Raw genomic sequence first — 20,775 nt, forward strand, 5'->3', positions numbered from 1 at the left:
CAGTGCCTTAAATTTTGAGTTCTCTAATTAAACCCGCATGGCCTGAATAGCCAATACATCTGAATTAAAGTTAATGGAGCTGAAAGAGGATAATGTTTTTCAATGTGATTTGCATCATGGAGGCAATTGATTTCTGAAATGCATTACACAACACCAGTCATTTGAATTCAATTAAGTGACCACCTGACCCGGCAGCAAGACTTTCAGCTACTAGTGTGCAGCACGCTTATGTTCAATTCATATTGTGACAGTAAGGCCTTTTTAAGTTGTCAGAGATTAAGGAAATTCAGTAGTAATTTTTAAAAAGGTCTATTTTTACAAGTGAGTATTGTTTGATTGTCTTTCTCCAGTATCATATGGAATGAATAGGCATGAATTATTTTAAACACAAATGTGTTTTTATTCAGAAAAATATAACATGGCTCATAATGGTTTTTAATTTCAGACTAAAATATTTAAAATCCTTATTACATAAGTCACTAATTTCCTTATGTGAATATAGAGTGCTTTTAACATATGAAACCATAGTGGTATTAAGTCATGTGTTGAGTCTGATTTTTACAACTGGAAAGGTTCAGATGATGCTGCCTGATTGGGAATTCAAAACCTTACACTTGGATAAAAAGGAACCCCAGAACAATTTAGCTGTCCAGCCATTCTGCAATTGATGTTTCATTAAACCACAGTAGATATATATACTGTATTAATTAATCTTGTAGGATATTTAGTCTTATTTCCACATAATGTATCATGTAATAGTGTCGGTTTGTAAAAACAAAACTTCCTTATAGTGTGCTTACTTACAGAATGTAAACCAAAACTATAAAACTGATATGTAACAAAGTAAAAATGATCATATGTTGTGAGAACAGGTCTCCAAAACTTCCTTGCCCTGTTTTCTCATCAACATTTTAATATATAAGAATACTAGATTAAGTCAAGTTTAGTTTCCTAGAACAAAATGTGTAAGAAGTAGTCACAGGATTTCTGTATGACTTAGTGAAAATTATAATAATGGCCACTATTACAAATAAAAGTGGAATAAAATGCATTTAAATTGAACACAATAATTTTTTGAACATTATCAAAATCATTAAAGTGGTCAGGAACCTTGCAAACATAGGTTCAATGGAGTTCCATATACACAGTGAGGAAACATTTCTTTGGTTTACAAGAAGTGAAGATACAATTGCAAAGGACAGCTAGAGGAAAGGCATACATCCTGAATTCAAGAAACACTCAATAGCAATTACAAATACACATACATATTTACAAATAATTAACATTTGGTTTGTAGCTGCTCACTGTTAATGTGCTGTTTTCCCCTTCCCTTTAAGACTTTTTGTTGTGCTTTCATAGCTTTGACTGGTAAACAAGGTCCAACCAATCAATACTCGTGGACTGAGATCAGTTGGGAAAATGTCAAGGATTATTTTGGGCTAAAACCACTTGCCGTTGTTCCCTGGGTGTCAGTGTGGAGGCTGGGGGTGGTAATAGTGTCTTTTCTCACTGGAGCAGTACATATTCATCTGCTGGAGAAAAGGAAGACGTCAAGACTGTAAAATAAGACCTTGCTGAGTCATAGAATGTCTAAATAGTGTTCATAGTGTGCCTTGTCTTTTGAAGGAATGGTTTATTTTATGGAGATGTATTTTAAATATCCATTGGGTGGGGAAAGTCAATCTCATTCAGCTCTAGTGAGGTCAAGACAACAAGAGCAATCTTGAAAAATGAAAACTAGATGACAGGCGGTGTTTCTCTGCTGGGTGAAAGATCACACTGTCTCACCTGTCTTTTTGCTTTAATCAGTTGTGGTTTTGTTGATCCTGTCACTCGTCTTCCACTGGTCCAGGCCGTCCTGAGGGAGAGCATTGGAGTGACAGCGGACAATGGCATCTTCACACTGGCACACCGCGGCGCCCTCTGTCCACACTGCCCCTTGCTGGACACACACGAGGAATGCAGACAATGAACCTCTTTTCTACCTCTAATTGTGTTCATTTCATTTTACCCTCCACTACAAAAATCACAAGATGTCTGGTATGACCATCTGTTGAATTCAGACGGTAAGATTGTTAGAGAAAGGGAAAATGGTGTGCTCTAACAACCATAAAGTGAAGAATATATATATATTAAAAAAGCTTAATCTTTCAACAGCACATTCTATTTTTAAAGGCAAAGTAGAATTAATGTCCAATAGACCTGGGAGGATTAGAGTTATATTCCATTCCCTTTGAGAGAACATAGTGCTGAGCAGATACCTGGTACAGCTCACCCTTATGGGCACAGCTCTGGTCCTCAGGACACTGTGGGCAGCACTGCCCTCGAGGAGTCATGACCAGTGGGGCGGCACAGGAAAGAGGAGGGCAGTGCGGCCTGTCCTTTCTGCACACCAGCTCTCCATCCTGCCAGGAAAAGCACACGTCAGAGAAAGGACCTCTGACCTCTTCATCATGGGACACTTTAGTCCCAACCACCCCTGGAGCCTTCTGCAAACTCTCTTAGCCAGCATCACACATCCCTTTCCTGCAGTTCAAGCAGACTTACACTATTATTCTACAGCTTTGTAATTTCACTGAAGTCTCGGGGAGTGAAATTACATTAAATGCAGATTGGAGAGCGCTCGTTTTTTCTGTTATTTGCCCCCCAAATGCCCCTGATCCTCTGAACCATTTTTTAACTTTAGAACTCACCCATGGAGGAAAAAAATACTAATTTATTGATTATTTTTTGGGCATAGCCCAAATAACAAAATCATTTCTGTGGGAGTCTGGGAACATGGGCCAAATATGTGCTCTCATTTGTTGCCTCTCTTTCTCAGGACAGTAACATTTGCATATATCATATTATAAATCAGTCAAAGTAGTACTCCAGAATCTGACGTGCACATGTTAAAAGGGATATGATATTAGCTGTATTTAATAATACATTGCTGAAATGTTTTAGATCTATCAATGTCTGTTCTTTGCGTGTTGACGGAGGTTTAAAGAAGCGAGTGTGTGCTTACAGCTCATGCAGCTGACTGCCCTTACTGCCTGTCTGAGCTCCTGTGTGTGGCTGTGGCCCCTGTAGTGCACATGCGTGGGGGGTAGTGTCTGAGGGATAGAGGAGCGGGTTTTCAAAGGCAGAATCAGGAGTCTTACTGTGCACACACACTTGCTGCAGTCCTCTGTCTTAAAAGTTGTCCCGTTTGTGAACCTCATCCCATTGGCTCTGCAAATAGGGGCAGAGGTCAACTCACATTCTGATCAGGAGAGAAAAAAAGACCCTTCAAAAAGGAAACATGTGACCAAGCAACTGATCCTTATCTAGAGCATTATACACATAATGACATTAACATCTTGTGTTTTTTGGAAGCAATCTCGTAAGAAAAGCTCCTCTTTCTGACAAAAGGGTAAAACACAAAGAACAGCACAAAGTATTGATAGGGGATCTGAGAAAGCTGAACGGCGCAATAAAAGGAAAAAGGAAATAAAATGCAAACAGCTGAAATGTGTAGGACTGTGAATCCGATCAAAACATCTTTGCTCGTGTTTCTCGTGGGAGGGAGAGAAACTGCTGCTGAAGAAGTTACTTGGGGTTCATAAGAAAGGTCACGTCCACCTTGATTTTCTGGAAGGTGAGCTAAGTCACAGCTGGGGATAAGGAATCTGTGGGTTGTCTACAAGTGCCGAGCTTCAGCCTTAAAGTCTAAGACAGCATGGCACATCTATTGCAAAGATTTCCAAATAATTGTGTAACTGCTTTCCGTAAAGTAAGGTGTTCTTAGGGGTGTGCAGGGTATGGTAAAATGTCTGATTGATCATCTACCATATACTATTCCTTTACACTGAAATTAATTAATAAATATGCATGAAATATCTTACAGAAATTAATATTCCAGGTACACAGATATTACACAGACCAAATAGTTAGTATCACTGGCACTGTGACTGGCTCATCCTCAAAAACACATATCAGGGCAACAAATCGAAACACCATAGACAAATAAGAGCTGAATTCCTAATCAGTGCAGAAATGCCAGCTTTAAAGCATACTGCCCTGATATAAGTACATGACCTTTCAAGCCATGCTTTTGATGCCGTTTCTCTGGGAACTTGCAAAAAGTACTTTGATTAGGTTATTTGATCATGAAAGTGCTTCCACATGTGTGAGCATAATTGGCTACTTTCCCACCTTTGAAAACAGTGGTTTTTAACAGTCTTAATAGATTTAAGAGCAGTTCCAAGGAACCCTGGCAACTCAATAATATGAGATGAGGACTCACATTGTGTTCGGTGGTATTACTGCAGTGTAATGATGCATGTGGAGAGCACACAGTGAACAGGACTGGATTAGCAGGATTCAAGCCATGTTGGCCATTGCAAGACCATGTAGAGGCTGATCAGGGTGGCAGGGTAAGGCGTTGTATGTTCGCAATGTGTATTACCTGGGCAGGCATGGCAACAGGAAGCATCCTGTACGGCTCTGAGGCCGGGCGGCACTGGGCACACAGCACTGCGACAGACCACACTGTGATTCTGATGGCAAAGTGCAAGAACAAGACACTATAATTACTGGACCGAAGGGTAGCGCAGGAAGCATCAGAACAGTTGTATTGTGGGAGAGTATTTGTCATTTTCATTTTCATATTTTAGACCTCCTTTCATCTTATGTTCTTTTGTAACGATTTGCATTATATTATATAGTTGGACGCCAGGTAGGATAAAGCCTACCACAATTAATCATATATAAAATGGAATAAACCATATCAGAATAATACAACACGAAAAGGTTACCAGGACATATACAGAAATATAAGACTCCTGACTACACTCTGTGCTGACTAGCCCCATAACATGAGACTTAATTATATCAAGGGTAGGTGGTAAAGAATTACAACCGCATACATATATAGAGCAATTTCTATTCATGGTCAACAAAATTAATTGCGTAAATCATCATTAGCACACAGCACATAGATTATACAAAAAACAATTTCATGAACAGAATCACAATTCATGTTTTACGTTCCCTGCCCACCCAAAGTTCTATCAATCCAGAGTGTTTAACCAATGTCTATAAAGGCTAAATCACAATAAATACATAAGCATATACCAATTTCCAAACATACAATACACATCTGTGTATTGTAAAAAACACTACTCTTTACGATGACAAAAACAAACTTTTTCTGGGCCCAGATTCACCATACTCGAGTAGGTTCACAAACAATAAACAATAGGTTAATGAAACAAAAGAAACCAAGAGACAGCAATAACGCCTTTTAAAGTGCATATAACCATAAAGAGTGTAAACAGTTCAGCGCAGGTCAGTGCACTTATTTTAAAGTGACATTCGCAATACATATACTAAATGCTAGAGTAAATGCTATAAAGTGACAAGTGCCATAGAATTAAACTCGTCAAAGTGCAAAGCATAGGTTAATAAATAGACATTGTCATACAACAAGCAAGCATACATTAGCAGCACACAGGAAATGGAAAAGAGACATATGTTTCACATCACACCCTCTAACTTTGTGTGGATGTGCTTGAGCTAGATGTGAATCAGTTTGTCTCCTTGTGTGCCTGAATACACAAAAGGAGTTATGGTTTGTTCTGATCTGCCTTTATGAATACGGTTGTGATTATGTGGACATGTGTGTGTGTACTGAGCTTACTAGAGGCAGTGTCAGGGTCAGGGTTCTGTGTGCTTTTCACAGGATTGCACAATAGCGATGTATTGGTAAATTTGATACCTCACAGTAGCACAACACACAGGGACTGGAGTCTGGAGAGAACACAGAACCATCAGGAAACACCAAGCCCTGGAACACACAGCCTGGAGACACATGAGAGAAGAGTCAACCCGAGACTTCATAACCAAAAAGCTTCTCTGCCACACACAACACTCTACATCACAGTATTGGGCTCATAGATAATGAATCCAACAGTTAATATCCACATTCTGTGTTCAGTTCACATCTCTTTCAATCAGCCACACAAACAAGTACCATGCATGTACCTGGGGTCTGCTGTTTTAGAGGGTCTCCTTTTACCTCTGCTCCCTCTCTGGTTAAGGTTTCTGGCTCAGTGGACAATTGATGCAGTTTGTTGGTGTGCTGGGGGTGGGCAGCCAGGGCAGGGGTTGGAGTCTGGTTTGGTGAAGCAGCAAGGGGTGGAGGGGAGGTGCTGGTTTGGGAGCGTGAGACCATATGGGACAGAGGATTCAGTGCATGGGCCGTTTCCAGAGTTGTGATTGGCAAACTGGTGGACTTCTCTGGCGGTGCTGCTGGGGACTCCTGAGCAGTGTGTCTGGCCACTGGGGTAGCCATGGCTGTACGGTTGATCCCAAGCAAAGTAGAGAGTTTGTGTGACACTGGTGCTGGGACACTTTTCTGCACATGAGCCTTAAAAGCTGCGATAGACATGGTCCCCTTTGAAGAGACTAGGGGGTAATGGTTCTCTATGACAAAAAATAAAAGAATAGAAGAATAATAGATGATAATTAAGGTACAATAATGCAATGAAATGTATAGTTGATTTTTGTAGGATCTCTAGTGTCATTGTAAGATCCAAACACAAACCTTCAGGGAGATCGCCTGGACAGACGGGACAGCACTGTCCTGCCAGATGTGTGAGTGGGCCACCACAGGGCGGGTCCGGACAGGAGTCCCCTCTCCACTCACAGCTGACGCTCCCTGTCTGGGGACGAGGAAGGGTCAGCTGGGGTCAAACACCACGGACTCTGAACATTGAAATATCACACCAGGATTCACACATTATAGTCTGTGATAAAAATGTAAAGTGTGTGCTGCTCAGATTCTAGAATGTGTTATTCACAATCATTAAGATGACAGCTTTAATTTAGGAGGAGAGCTTATTATATCTCTTAAATTATTACTGTAATGTTTCCTCTGCTTTCATTACTTGAAAAATTAAAAATTCGAAGGTTCGTGATTGGAATGTCTAAATCTTTTATTACATTTGTTTAGCCTGATATTTAGTTTTTTAATTCCTATTTGTGCTTTATATATTAGGACCATTTATCGAGTACTTTGAGGTATGGTATGTAATAGTTAATTGTAAAGAAAAATCTAGCCATTTAAATGCAGGGCCCACTTTCCTGGTAGGGCAGCCCTTGACTCAAGTACTTATAAGTAAGTCAACTGCTAACATAAATCTGGCACAGGCTTTTATAGATCCTTTAAATTTGGATTGAAAAGTTCTGTTAATACTCTGAACTAATATACAGTATTAACATCCTGTAAATGACACTTGGTTATATATCAATGTGTATACAAGAATAATACAAGTTACCTTGAATTCACTGCAGTGTGTATTAAAATACTCAAATTCTACATTAACACGCAGTCTGTGTATGTGCTCTAAAGTTCCTGACAAGACTTAGACAAGGGAGGAGTTTAGTACATACAGCACAGAGACACACGGTGCAGGGGTCCACCTCGGAGATGTAATAGCCTCCATCTTCCAGGGCCTGTCCCTCATACAGACACACTGCAAACAGCACCGACACTCAGAACTGACCAGAGCTCCCAGCAAACACAATACAAACTCACAAAACTTTATCAAAACATTTCACTCAAAAAATCTGCTGCCGACTTGTTATTTTTATAGAGGAAAAATATAAAGAACATCTGCCCAGTATATCAGGAAGGAACATCCGTTTTAGCTATCATGAACAAACCATTACAGATTGTGTTCAGATGGGATATAGTTTGTCCAGGAACCCTAAGTACATTTAAAACTTTACAGTACAATTTATACATCTTATCTATTGTTTGTTGGTGTAATGTGAGTCATAAAAACATTACCAGGGAAACTGGATCACAGATGGAGAACAGGTGCTTAATAAAAAAACAATAAAAAACACTGAGAATGTGCAGATGAAGTCTTTTCTGTCTGTGCGGGTTTTGCAGCTGTATTTATTCACTTTTGCAGTTAATGAACCTACGTACAGCTCTCGGCACAGTGCAGGGTGATATTACCTGTGCAGGTGGGGCAGCACTCTGCTGGCAGGGCATAGGGGTGAGAGCAGGGTACAATGCAGGTGATCTCCTCACAGCTCACCTCTCCAAACTGAGAAAGAAACAACGCATCCTCAGTGTGGCCCCTGACACACACACACACACACACACACACACACACACCCCGACACCGGACGCACCTGACAGACGCACTGGGTACAGGGCTGGCTCTCCGGGGAGAATGTCTGGCTGTTCCACACTTTCCGTCCCTCGTAGTTACAGTCTGAAACAGGCAACGTGTGGAGAGACACTGAGAAAAGTGATTCAGGCTGCCCGGGCCAACTTCCATTCATAAATCCGATAGGTGTACTGCAACTCACCATTACATAGGGGGCAGCACTCCCCCTCTTGGTGGAATGGGTAGGTGCAGTTGGGCTGGCAGTAAACGGGGGAGCAGGCTACAGAGCCAGCCTAAGGGCACAGAGACACAGTTACTGCAGCCTGGCACAGCCTACTCAATCTATATCAGCATCCCACTGACAATAGAGGGCACCATTCAGAGGAAAGGAGGTTTGAAACTAGAAGGCTAAATATTAAGACAGAATATGATGTTATACAATCTAAAGATGCACAAACTCTGGTCCCCAAAGGCTGCAGTCCAGCAGATTTCAAAGTACAGGTCTCGTTTAATTTCAATTTTGGAGGGGTGAATAAAAATCAGTAACCAGTGGAATGGAAAACAGAAGACTCTTTGTACCTCAAGGACATGAGCTATGGAGTCTGGTTATCTTAAAACTGCAAAAACTCAATTTGTTGTCATTGGTTCTCAAGATTTCTTCTTACAATTTAAACATATGAATTTCAAGCAATTTCAATTCCTGTATTTTTTTAAATGGATCATATTTGCCAACAACATTGAAGAATGTATCAGGACCTAGTCTATCCCAACAACATAGAAAAAAAATCTCTCTACCGGGGGGGTTGAGCTTTTTCCAAAATGCATTTTTTCAATACATATGATAGACTATTTAGTTTCACTTATATAAGCATTGTGTATTAGATATACCTAGACAAAAGTATTTAAAAAGATTACATTTCCCATCTCCTCACTTTTATTCATTTTTTGCCTCGGATTCCAGGGGAGGTTGAGACCTACCAGACAGATGCAGGTGAGACAGGGATCTGAGTGAGACAGGAAGCTTTCGTTGTTCTCGTACACCATCCCACTGTAGCTACAGCCTGAGGAGGACATAGAGGTGAGCTTTGCCTGCTCCAGCAAGACAGGATTAATACAATGCTGAACTTGTGGCCATACCTGTGAGGTGTTCCAGCGATGGATCTTGATCAACTGACAAGTAACATTGTCACTAAACCATTAATTATCTCACATATCTTCAGAGAGCTTGGAATCGGTTCGATAAGGAGTTTCTACTAAATGATGAAACATGTGAGTAGGTGTCTAACAGGTAGAAGGTCTCACCCATGGAGCAGTCAGGGCAGCACTGTCCTGGGACACGAATGGGGTGGGGGCAGACCTCTACACACTGGGTTCGCTGGCAGACCACCAGCCCACCCACCTGCAGCACAGAGAACAGATTAGCGCACTCTCCGTCACAAAAGATACTCTGGACACCAACAATACATACACACAACGATGCAGACCCCCAGGAATACAGCGACTCACACAAGCGCACACGTTCATAGACTGCAAACCCTAACAACTCAACTAAACACAAACGTAACTGGACCTAAAGGTTGTCTAGATAAGTTGCCCTAAGAATGAAGTTAAAGGAGCTAAACAGAGAGTCACGAATAGAGATACACAGGCTCATACACACAAGCACACCTCCACTCACTCACATGCCAACACACACTCTCTCTCTCCTGCTCGGCTCACCTGGCACACACATGTCTCACAGGGGTCTCCAGTAGACCAGATCTGTCCCACAGGAAACTCCACCCCATTGTCATCTACAGAGCAGCCTAATATTTACAAGAAAAAAAGGAGTTGTTTGTGTATGTGTGTGCATAAGACTGTGTTTAAGTGAATGTGTGAACAGGTGCTGGTTTCCCTGCCCTCTCATGTCTATCTCCCTATTCATGCTCACCTCTCTCCTTCTCTTCCTGCGCACAGGATGGGCAGCACTCTCCAGCCTCCCGCACCCAGTCCCCTGGGGAGCAGTCCAGCACGGGGCACGGGGGGTAGTAACAGTCAACTTGGCCATTCTGGACAGGAGCAAGAAAAGATGACAGTTCACACCAAAAAACAATAATCATCACAAAACGCCCAATTAAATTCAAGATCATTCTAAACCCCTTACACCGACCAGGGACAAAGAGGAACAGGAAGGAGGACAAACAAACAGGTAAGCAACATGACAGACAGGTTTGGATACGTTATGCACAAGAAGGCAAGCACATTATTGAGAGAGACCGAGGCACGGGGTGTACCTGGCAAATACAAGTTGCACAGCCATCTCCAGGTGGAGAGAACTCTGACCCCTCTGCATACTCCTGGTCCAGGTACCTGCACTGGACTGCAAACACAGACAGGCACACAGGTGGTGAAAACCTTCGAAACACAGATAGGCAGAAAGGCTGTCAACACTTATGCAACCTCACTTTTCAACCGCATGCTGCCATTGAGTAACTGTAGGCATTAAATGCTGTACACTGTGTCCCCCTGTATGTGTGCAGGAGTCTTTTCCACAGCCTGACCTTAATATGTTGAATAGGATACAGATAATCAAACCCCAGACACTAATGGCCTCACGCAGTCCATGTTGCACACAATGTAAAAGGTCAAAATTGCTGCACACAGGGACATTATTGGACAGTAATATTTGCTCTCTGTCTCTTGTGTTACGTGACTCAAAATACAAGTGTACGATCAGTAAGATCTCAGATGCCGAGACAGGGCACACCTGGGCACAGCGGGCAGCACTCAGACAGGACAGGCTGGGCACAAGTGACTGGGGGACAGGCAGGGGACAGACATGTCACATTACCACCCTGCGGACACAAAGACACAAACAAGCAATCAAATACTGCTCATCGGCATGATTCCTTTAAGGATCATCTGATATTGGTCAATTATCAGACATGACTGTGTAACTGTAGTCCACAATGACATTTTTCCCAGTTATTTAAAGCATTGGCAATTTGTCCTGAAATGAATCTTTACCTGGCTGAGATTCACACATAGAACATCAGACTTACAATGGACAGCGAAGAATGGTTTTAAAAAATAAATATAGATTTTTTTAGATTACTCCAGTAATGGCTCGGAGGCAGGTGCTTTATTTTGGAATTTCCTAAAGATATCAAACCAATATGACTGACTTCATTTATAGAATTGTTGAAATGTGGTCAAACATTCTCCAGCTGAGTATATATACTGTTTCTGTTCACATCAGATTTCAGTGGATATCACAAGTGCTAAATTACACAGAAGAAAAAACACTGAATAACCATGTGAACGTAGAGCATATGGACCCCTGCTCACTCACACAAACACACACACACGCACACGCACGCACACGCACACACACACACACACGCACGCACACTCACACACACACAGGAGCCCATACTCACCAGACAGAGACACAGTGTGCAACTGTCATCTTCTGGAGAGAATGTGTGCTCATCCTCCAGAATCTGCCCTTTGTACAGGCAGCCTGAGAGAGAAGAAAGGGCAAAGAAAAAGAAATAGGGAGAGCCTTTATAGACCCCTACAATTACAGCCAATCTCCAATGACGATCTACTCCAGTATCAGTGAACCTGGGGCTTTACCTTTTCTGACACTCATCTAACCTGTAAAGACTCTTTTATATATATTATATATTTTATTATAGCCTTTTTTGAAGCACAAAATCCCATCCTCACTCAATTACAGTTATTCAGTTCTCCATCACCCATCTCTTCATTTCGCAGAAGTGTTAATCAATCTGCAATTCAGCCTCTTTGTACTCCATCAGTAACCCTGCCAATCAGACTCATCCGCTTCACCTCAGATCACCCCTCAGCCAACAGGCATTATGGAACTGTCAATCTATGATTTTCACTCTTTGAGCTTCTCAGTTATGATCTTCTCAGTCATTACTCTCTGTCACTGTCTTGGTCCCTGGCAGTCAGTCAGAGACTCACGGTTACAGGTGGGGCAGCAGTGCTCAGGATCCCAGGCAGGGTGGGTACAGGAAACGCTGCAGGTCACTTTGTGGCAAATCATAGAGCCTTCCTGTAATGAGAAAGGATGAAGCTCAGTGATGATACGGCACTTTAATGATTATTATTGTTGTATTGAATGATTTGTACTATTGTGCAGCTACTCCTGTCATCGTTTCTTCCTATTCTAATTCAACAAGAAATATTACTGTCCATCACAGCAGCTGGAAGTGTCTTAGTGTCTTACCATGCAGGTGCAATTGTGACAGTCCTGGTCCATCCAGCTGCTGCCCTCACTGTATTGCGCCCCCTGGTGGAGGCACAAGGCCGGGGTCAACACTGGAGAAAAGGACAGTGAGGGGAGAGGGGCGGTGGGCAGGACACCCAAGATGGGGAGGGCGACCGCTGGTGCCAACTCATCGGTGAGAGGGGAACCAATGGGTGCAGCCCTCAACAGGTGCTCTACTGTGAGTAGACGTTGGTAGACATCAAGCTCTGAATCAACAACAACGGGTGAAGGAGGAGACAAGAGTGTGGCGCCTCTTAACAGCAGACCTGAGGAGGAAGTCAGTGAGGAGGGTTGGAGGGCACTAAGTGGTGTGGGCTCTATATGTGTGGAAGGCTGGATGGTGCTAAATGGAGTGGCTTGTGTCTGTACAGAGGACTGAGGTGTGATGTTTTGGGTTGGCTGGGTGTGTGAGGACGGAAGAAGCATGCTGGGAGGGTTGTGTTGGGCATGTGGGGAGGGCTGGTCCATGTCTGATGGAGTGAGCTGTGTCTGTCTGGAGGGCTGGAGTGCAGCGTTTTGGGAGGGCTGGGCAAGCGTGGCATGGGATTGGGTGATGGCGGATAGTGTGTTGGAGATGAAAGGGCTGTGCTGGTGGGAATAAAGTGGAGGTGTGGGTGTGGCCACTTGGGGCTGCGGTGAAGGATTTGTCGAGGCCGGCAAAGCAGAGGATGCTTCTCCATAGGGGAAGGCAGAGGCTGTCAGCAGCTGGGGAGTTGTTTGTGTGACATCGAAGGCTTGCAAGGTGTGTGGGGGAGTGAGGGGTGTGGAGCTGGCATCCTCTAGGGTGAGTGTGGGTGTGGGGATTGGGAGATGTAGGCTGAATGAGGGCAGGGAAGTGAGTGCCTCAGTCTGATATGGCACTGCTGTAGGAAGGGTAGAAAGGGATTCATGGAAGATGCTGTCAGATCGATGATGATGAATTGTTTTGTTGACTGTAGAGAGCTGCACAGGGCTGGGGCTCTGGTAGCTCTGAGGGTATAAAGTCACCCTATTTATAGAAATGTTGGCAGGTGGTAAATGAAGGGTGGAGACAGCTGGTGTAGTCCTGAAGTCAAGAGCAGATGTAGGTAGGGCATTTGAGGGTGGAGGAGCTGTAGAAAGGGTTGATAAGGAGGCAGGTACTGTCCTGAGGATGTTCGAGGTCAGACCGGTGGCAGGATGGGGATGTTCAGTAGGAAGGAGTGCAGGATAGACCTCAGAAGTGAGAGTGGCTATAGGGGGAGTGTGTGAGCTAGGACTGGCTACAAAAGGAGTGTAATCCGTGGCAGTGACTACATAATGGTTGGTAACCACATAACGTACTGTGGTAAGTGTTGTTTCTATGGTGGGAGCTATTAAGAGCTCATTATCTACTATAGGAGTAGCTTTGAACATTTTTACAGAGGGCTGAGATGGTTGGAAGGTTGGGTGTGATAATCTGGCCTGTAGGCTTGGCAGATCTACAGAGGTCAATAATGGAGAGCGATAGACTGGTGGAAAGGTGAGCGTCTCTGTGGCGGCAGGAGCTGCGGAATGACTCGTCTTGATTGATAAGAGCAGAGGAGATTCCTGGAGAACAGGGGGAGAGTCCAGGGGATCAGGCCCATCTGAAACACAGAGCACAATGTGAAGACAGGGAAAGTCAACGGGACTGTGCAGTTTTTATTTCTGTAATTCCTGTACAGAATTACCCTAATGGCTTTCATGTAAGCTTTACAATGGAGCTGTACCATCCTATTTGCTTTATACTACAATTTTGTTCAATTTCAAAGTTACAAAAGCAGAAGAATTGTGGAGTTTACCATTTGGACTTGAAACAACTTCAATATGGAACAAACATGAGAGGCAACCCCCTCAACCATCACCACTATCATCTGTCCCCAGCTGCCAGTGCCATGCTGACATATCTGTGGAGAACCTGGCCTGGATGTAATCATATTGCGACAACACTGTTGATGTGTTCCAGCTGTCTAATGTGAGTCTCTGTGTGGCGACCTGCAGATAAAGAGTGCAAGGACCCATGGCAGCGAGTTGGTAATGGAGCAGAATACAGTGGGAGGAAGTGCACAGCACAGCACTGCTGATAACCAGGCTGCTATCAGCTCCCCTGGGCCACAGAGCCTTTGAGGAGCCTGAACTGTTCCATCAGACAGCAGCCAAGAGCCCTGGATCTGAAGGAACATCAAAGCGCTCCCCATCAGCTGCCTCCTGTCATAGATCATGTGTGCATCTGTATCTCTGCTCTGCCTGGCTGTGGGTCGATCTATACTCCCCAAACGCTGAGTGTGCATGTGTGTCAGTCTCTGTAAGCCTTCCGTGACTATGCGTTCCTGCACTACGATTAAGGGTGAATTTGAAGATTACGTTGCTTGTGATTGTTTACTTGATTTACATGTATGTTCTCGTTTGATATTTTACAGTGTTTCTCCAACTTAATGATGTCTCTAATTTTACCTCTGCAAAAAATACATTTTAAGAACTTCCCGAGAGTTACTTTAGGGTGCTCCTGGTCTGTCCTTGTTCACAGCTAAAATAAATAGCTTGTCACTTCTAAATTAGCCAGTTGAGAACAAATATGCTCCACTTTGTAATTAAGACCTCAGCTGAAACAAAAAATAGAGTAGGAGTGAAATTACCTGTACAGTCAACACCATTGGGTAACAGCATCATTCCTGGAGGACACTGACTCTGACAAGTCAGGCAAGGTGAGGTCTCCACTAGGGGCAGCAGAGCAGAATGACAGATTAAGCAATTATGGGATTTTCTATATGCATCATTCTACAACAATCTGCCCTGGAAATCCTACATGCTTTGTGTTTAATTTATTGAGAGCTCCCTCTAGTGAAGTGTTTAGGCTGGGAATGTGGGGCCTTGTGCCATAAAACACCTTGCTTTTCAAGACACAGACATCTACATAAACAGCCAGAAAATCCAGCCCCTTCTTCCCCAAGCTAACAGCATCCTGCGGGGCAGGTACCTGTGCAGGATGTCTCATCACTGCTGAGACTGTATCCATGGTGACAGTGGCAGTGAAAGCTCCCAAGGGTGTTGATGCACAGCTGGGCACAGGGGCTGGACAGAGGAGAAGCACACTCATCCACATCTGGAATGACAACGATGTTCTGTTAGTCACTCAGAGCTGTCATAAGAACACCAGTTGAAATCAGCCCTGAACCACTTCCTGGAATAATAACCTAGGTCTGGATAAGGAAAACATAGAGAGGAACTCTGATATAATTTTATTAAATCAACACATTTGCTTTAATCTACTGAACTACATCATATAAATATTTGGACAGTGACACAATTGTGATCATTGTGGCTCTGTACGCCACCACAATGGATTTGAAAGGAAACAATCAAGATGTGCTTTAAGTGTAAACGGTAGTAGTGAGGGTAGTTACATCCAAATTGGGTGAACAGTGTATGAATTACACCCATTTTTATATGTGCCCCCCCCCAATTTTAGGGGCTCAAAAGTAATTGGACAATTGGGTGCTCAGCTGTCTCAGCTGTTCCATGGCCAGGTGTGTGTTATTCCCTCTTTAGTTCAATTACAGCTAAGCAGATAAAAAGTCTAGATTTGATTTCAAGTGTGGTATTTGCATTTGGAATGTGTTGCTGTTAACCCTCAATATGAAGTCCAAAGAGCTGCCACTGCGAGTGAAGAAAGACATCATTAGGCTGAGAAATCAAAACAAACCAATCAGAGATATAGCAAAAACATCAGGTGTGGCCAATTCTATTTGGTACATTCTTAAAAAGAAAGAATGCACTGGTGCGCTCAGGAACACCAAAAGGCCCAGAAGACCAAGGAAAACAACTGTGGTGGATGACAGAAGAATTCTTTCCCTGGTGAAGAAAACCCCTTCATAACAGTTGGCCAGATCAAGAACACCCTCCAGGAGGCAGGCATATCTGTGTCAAAGTCAACAATCAAGAGAAGACTTCACCAGAGTAAATACAGAGGGTTTACCACCAGATGTAAACAGGAAACAGCAAGACCAGATTAGAGTTTGCCAAAAAACATTTAAAGAACCAGTACAGTTCTGGAACAACATCCTATGGACAGATTGACAAAGATCAACTTGATGGGAAGAGAAGAGTTTGGAGAAGGGAAGGAATTGCTCATGATCCGAAGCATCTCACCTCATCTGTGAAGCATGTTATGGCATGGGCATGTATGGCTGCCCAGGGAACTGGTTCCCTTGTATTTATTGATGATGTGACTGCTGACAAAAGCAGCAGGATGAATTCTGAAGTGTTTAGGGCTATATTATCTGCTCAGATTCAGCCAAATGCTTCAAAACTCATTGGACGGCTTCTCAGTGCAGATGGACAATGACCCAAAGCATACTGCGAAAGCAACCCAAGACTTTTTTAAAGTGAAGAAGTGGAATGTTCTGCAATGGCCAAGTCGATCACCTGACCTGAATCCAATTGAGCAGCATTTCACAAGCAGGAACTAAAGACAGCTGCAGTGCAGGCCTGGCAGAGCATCACCGGGGAAGAAACCCAGCATCTGGTGATGTCTATGGGTTCCAGACTTCAGGCAGTCATTGATTGCAAAGTATTTGCAACCAAGTATTGAAACTCAAATTTAATTCATGATTATGTTAGTTTGTCCAAATACTTTTGAGCCCCTAAAATTGGGGGGACCACATATAAAAAGTGGTGTAATTCCTACACCATTCACCCAATTTGGATGTAACTACCCTCAAATTAAAGATGAAAGTCTACACTTAAAGCACATCTTGATTGTGTCCTTTCAAATCCATTGTGGTGGGGTAAAGAGCCAAAATGATGACAATTGTGTCACTGTCCAAATATTTATGGACCTAACTGTATATGTATTCCACTGACTGCTCAGCCAATCAACAGCCTGGACTAAATATCTGATTGGAGTAAGGTTAAAAAGCAAATGTTCATAAGAGCTGCATGCATGTAAAAAAAACATTCATTGGCTTTGATACACATGATAGACCTGTGCAGTTCCTGCCATTGGGGTGCAGTTTGTGTCCATCTGGGCAGAGACACTGGAAGCTACCAGGTGAATTCCGGCAAGAGTGCTGGCACACAGCCAAGGCCAGAGTCTCGCACTCATTAACATCTGGAACAAGGAGAAGAGAATTGTACTTACACAAACACACAGAGATGTACAAACATACATACCAGTCCTGAACACAGGTGAACTGTAGAGTCCCACCTGCCCCCTGCCTACCTGCACATGTGTGTCGCTGGCTGCTGTAGCGGTACCCACGGCGACAGGCGCAGTGGAAGCTGCCCACAGTGTTGACACATCGCTGCTGACAGCGAGGGGGGGCGGGGCTGGAGCACTCGTCCACATCTGGATTGGGCGGGCAGAGATAGGGACGGAGAGACAGAGAAGGGTCATTGGTAAAATCGGTAAATCAAGAATTTTGGAGTCTAATATTCAAAGGAAAAAACCCTTTTCGAGAGGGCAGTTCGAGAGTGAAGAGGATTTATTTGCAAATTGCCTGCCAGGACTCATAGCAGGTGACTTGTGTTAAGGATATCAAGGCTTGCAGTGAACTGAATTAATGTAGTAATCAATATTCCTATTCATTCTCATTATAACACTCAGTTAGTCCTCAAAGATCCATTGGGTCCAGTCACTGCAGTAGACAGTATGGATTTACTCCAGTGACATGTTTACACTCAATAGCAGGGCTTCTGTTCTTGTGTGTAATTTCAGACGCTCACAAGACAGATGTGTACAGCTCCATACCTACACAGGTGCGCCCATTGCCATGGAGGTAGAATCCAGCACGGCAGGAGCACTGGTAGCTTCCAGCAATGTTCAGGCACTGCTGCTGGCATGGTGACCTTCCCCCAGAACACTCATCAATATCTGAGAGGAGGGATAACATCACTGAGAACCTCCCTGAGCCACACAGTGACACAACCTTAGACACTACATTGACAGACAGACAGACATAGGCAGGCAGAGAGACAGAGAGCAGTGGAAACAGGAAGGTGGCTCTGCTTACAGACTTGCTCCAGCTCTACAGCTAGATTTGTGACTGGCACGAAGTGGCATTACTCAACATCTGGCTCGTGCACACAGGCCACCCTCAGGTTTCAAATCCCCTCCACCATGGGTATTCTCCTGAGCAAGAGACCTTCAGCAACATCTCTACTCTGACAAACTGACACTGACTGTGTTCCTAGTTGAATGAATCTCCAGTTGCCAGTTCCTGCTTTGAAGTTTCATTTGTTCTCACAGGCTTAAACAATACCTGATATCTTTCTCAAAATCTGTCTGATATTGGTCTCACTTAATGGAACTTGATCAGGACAGATTTCTCAACCTGTACTGTTGGTGGAAGACTTCACCTTTGTAAGTTCATTAAAATGCTTAGAAATGTCAAGATCTCTCACTGAAGTCCTGTAGCAATGATACATTATACTATGTGATTTATTTTTCAAACTTGACTGACATATAATTTGTCATGCTTTGTGAATCTTGTGAAGTTGTGAAGGGTGTCTGCTAAGGAATACAATAATAATAAATACATAGTAGTATTAGAGGCAGAAAGGACTAGACAGAGCTGTGTACCTGTGCAGGTGACTCCGCTGTCCGTCTCAGTCATGGAGAACCCTGCAGGACAGACCCGAGAAACCAGCTCACAGCCTCCATGATTACACAGGAGCTCACAGCCATACTGCCCACAGCCTGGGGAAAGACCACTGCATGGATTAATGCACACCCACGCACATCCACGGCACTCCCGCACTCCCACGCACTCATACACACCAACCTAAGCTGTGCTATGCTGGGCTTAAAGGTGATAGAAAGGTCAGGTGTCTGGAAGACATTAGCAGCATCATATATAGCGATACAGACATGTTAACCAGCCCCTCTGGTCAGAAACAGAGATAGGGGTGGGAGCCAGGCTGCAGCCATGCGTGGTTGTTTTTGTACACAAGTTGTGTCCATGTGTGTATAAGTGAGTGTGTGACTGCAATCCCCTTACCCTCCTGGCCGGAAGATGCCGGGGCGTCTGTTACACAAGTGCGCCCATTGGCAGAGAGCTGGTAGCCATTGTAACAGTGGCAGCGGAACGAGCCCAAGGTGTTTCTGCAGCCCTGTTGACACAGAGACGCCCCGCTGAACCGAGAGCACTCGTCCACATCTGAGAGAGAGAGAGAGAGAGAGAGAGACACAGAGAGAGGAGGAGGAGGAAGAGGAGAGAGAGGGAAGGAAGAACATCTATTGGGATAAAGACAGCACACGTGTGTCTCCCCATCAAACCATTTGCCTCCCCTCACATGACTATAGGAAGTGAACAGCGGGGCGTTTGGAGCAGGAAGAAGATGGATGATAATGTTGATAGACTTACAGACGCCCCATTAGCTGAATAAAGCCAAGGATCCCTGGCCAATCCAACCCACCCATTTGGCCAAAGCTGTGCTTCCCCCTCGGAGCCCCTAACCACAGTGAGCATAGCATCGCCTGGGTATAATCCAGCAGCCTCTGGGCTACAGACTGAGGCTTTAACTGGGTGAACAATCCAATGATTGTTTGTTCACTTAAGGGGAAATTCATATGACTTTTTGGAAGTGTATGACTGTTTGTTGATAGTTTAGCTCATGTCAGGATGCTAATGGTAAAATGGGGGTTTCCTTGGTATAGTCTAATTGGGCTACATTTACTGGAGTGAGGATTACATCCTTAGTCTGAGGCTTGGCTGCCTTGCTATCCTTTACAACTCAATAAAACACAATACAGCAGAATACAGAATTGGCTTTTAAAGAGAATACTGAGTGAATACAGTTGATGACTTTTTGTGAAAAATCTGATTGCACACTTTACAGCCAATCAAGAACTTCAACAGAAAGTCAGATTTACTGTCTCTGTGGCACCAGACAACTGCTAAGCCTCCCCACTTCCAAACAAGCACAGGGAGACAAATGGACAGAGAGACAGACTCACCCTGGCATCTGCGTCCATCCTTGGCCAGAATGTATCCCAGGGAGCAACTGCAGACTGGGAATCCTCCAATCATAACACAGGTGTGTTCACAGCCTGCAGACAGGCAGGAGGCGGGACTTCCTGGACAAGACAAGGTAGTCAGAGACTTTGAAACACACATACCAACCCTAAATAATTTTCTGCACATACAAAAACACATTGATTTACACACAAAAATGCTGACACTTTAACGTATAATTTTGTATGCACATCATTGGTGAATCTGTAACTCTGTTTTGCCACTAGAGGATGATGTTTCTTTACATGAGAGAGACAAGAACATGCCCACAAAGAAAGTACAGAACAAACACAACACACAGAAGATAAAGCAATTTAGGTTCTGAATAAAGATGTCTATTTCACAAAAAGATTGA

General features: G+C 43.7%; 1 protein-coding gene across 6 annotated transcripts in view; it reads right to left on the reverse strand.

Moving 5' to 3' along the window:
• Positions 1-376: 376 nt before the first annotated feature.
• The window catches only part of LOC136766464 (von Willebrand factor C and EGF domain-containing protein), a 29,502-nt gene continuing 9,103 nt past the window's right edge, over positions 377-20,775 (reverse strand). Inside the window, exons 5-33 of one of the 6 annotated variants that reach the window (XR_010821746.1) lie at positions 20,363-20,482; positions 19,404-19,562; positions 18,986-19,102; positions 18,155-18,277; positions 17,627-17,752; positions 17,390-17,515; positions 15,383-15,508; positions 15,042-15,122; positions 12,385-14,012; positions 12,120-12,210; positions 11,567-11,649; positions 10,894-10,981; positions 10,421-10,506; positions 10,078-10,195; positions 9,867-9,952; positions 9,450-9,546; positions 9,126-9,208; positions 8,350-8,440; positions 8,170-8,252; positions 7,991-8,081; positions 7,417-7,499; positions 6,569-6,686; positions 6,007-6,447; positions 5,741-5,823; positions 4,430-4,520; positions 3,144-3,244; positions 2,276-2,405; positions 1,789-1,942; positions 377-1,532 (exon numbers count right to left, since the gene is read on the reverse strand). Coding sequence is in view for 5 of the 6 variants with exons in the window: in XM_066719925.1 (XP_066576022.1) it covers positions 1,802-1,942; positions 2,262-2,405; positions 3,144-3,244; positions 4,430-4,520; positions 5,741-5,823; positions 6,007-6,447; positions 6,569-6,686; positions 7,417-7,499; positions 7,991-8,081; positions 8,170-8,252; positions 8,350-8,440; positions 9,126-9,208; positions 9,450-9,546; positions 9,867-9,952; positions 10,078-10,195; positions 10,421-10,506; positions 10,894-10,981; positions 11,567-11,649; positions 12,120-12,210; positions 12,385-14,012; positions 15,042-15,122; positions 15,383-15,508; positions 17,390-17,515; positions 17,627-17,752; positions 18,155-18,277; positions 18,986-19,102; positions 19,404-19,562; positions 20,363-20,482 (4,805 nt within the window). In the remaining variant the exon portion in view is untranslated. Of the gene's footprint in view, positions 1,533-1,788; positions 1,943-2,261; positions 2,406-3,142; positions 3,245-4,429; positions 4,521-5,740; positions 5,824-6,006; positions 6,448-6,471; positions 6,687-7,416; positions 7,500-7,990; positions 8,082-8,169; positions 8,253-8,349; positions 8,441-9,125; positions 9,209-9,449; positions 9,547-9,866; positions 9,953-10,077; positions 10,196-10,420; positions 10,507-10,893; positions 10,982-11,566; positions 11,650-12,119; positions 12,211-12,384; positions 14,013-15,041; positions 15,123-15,382; positions 15,509-17,389; positions 17,516-17,626; positions 17,753-18,154; positions 18,278-18,985; positions 19,103-19,403; positions 19,563-20,362; positions 20,483-20,775 lie in introns of those variants that run through there. The other 5 variants (XM_066719925.1, XM_066719924.1, XM_066719926.1 and 2 more) reach the window with 5 other exon arrangements.

Source organism: Amia ocellicauda, chromosome 13, assembly GCF_036373705.1.
Source record: "Amia ocellicauda isolate fAmiCal2 chromosome 13, fAmiCal2.hap1, whole genome shotgun sequence".
Taxonomy (NCBI): domain Eukaryota; kingdom Metazoa; phylum Chordata; class Actinopteri; order Amiiformes; family Amiidae; genus Amia; species Amia ocellicauda.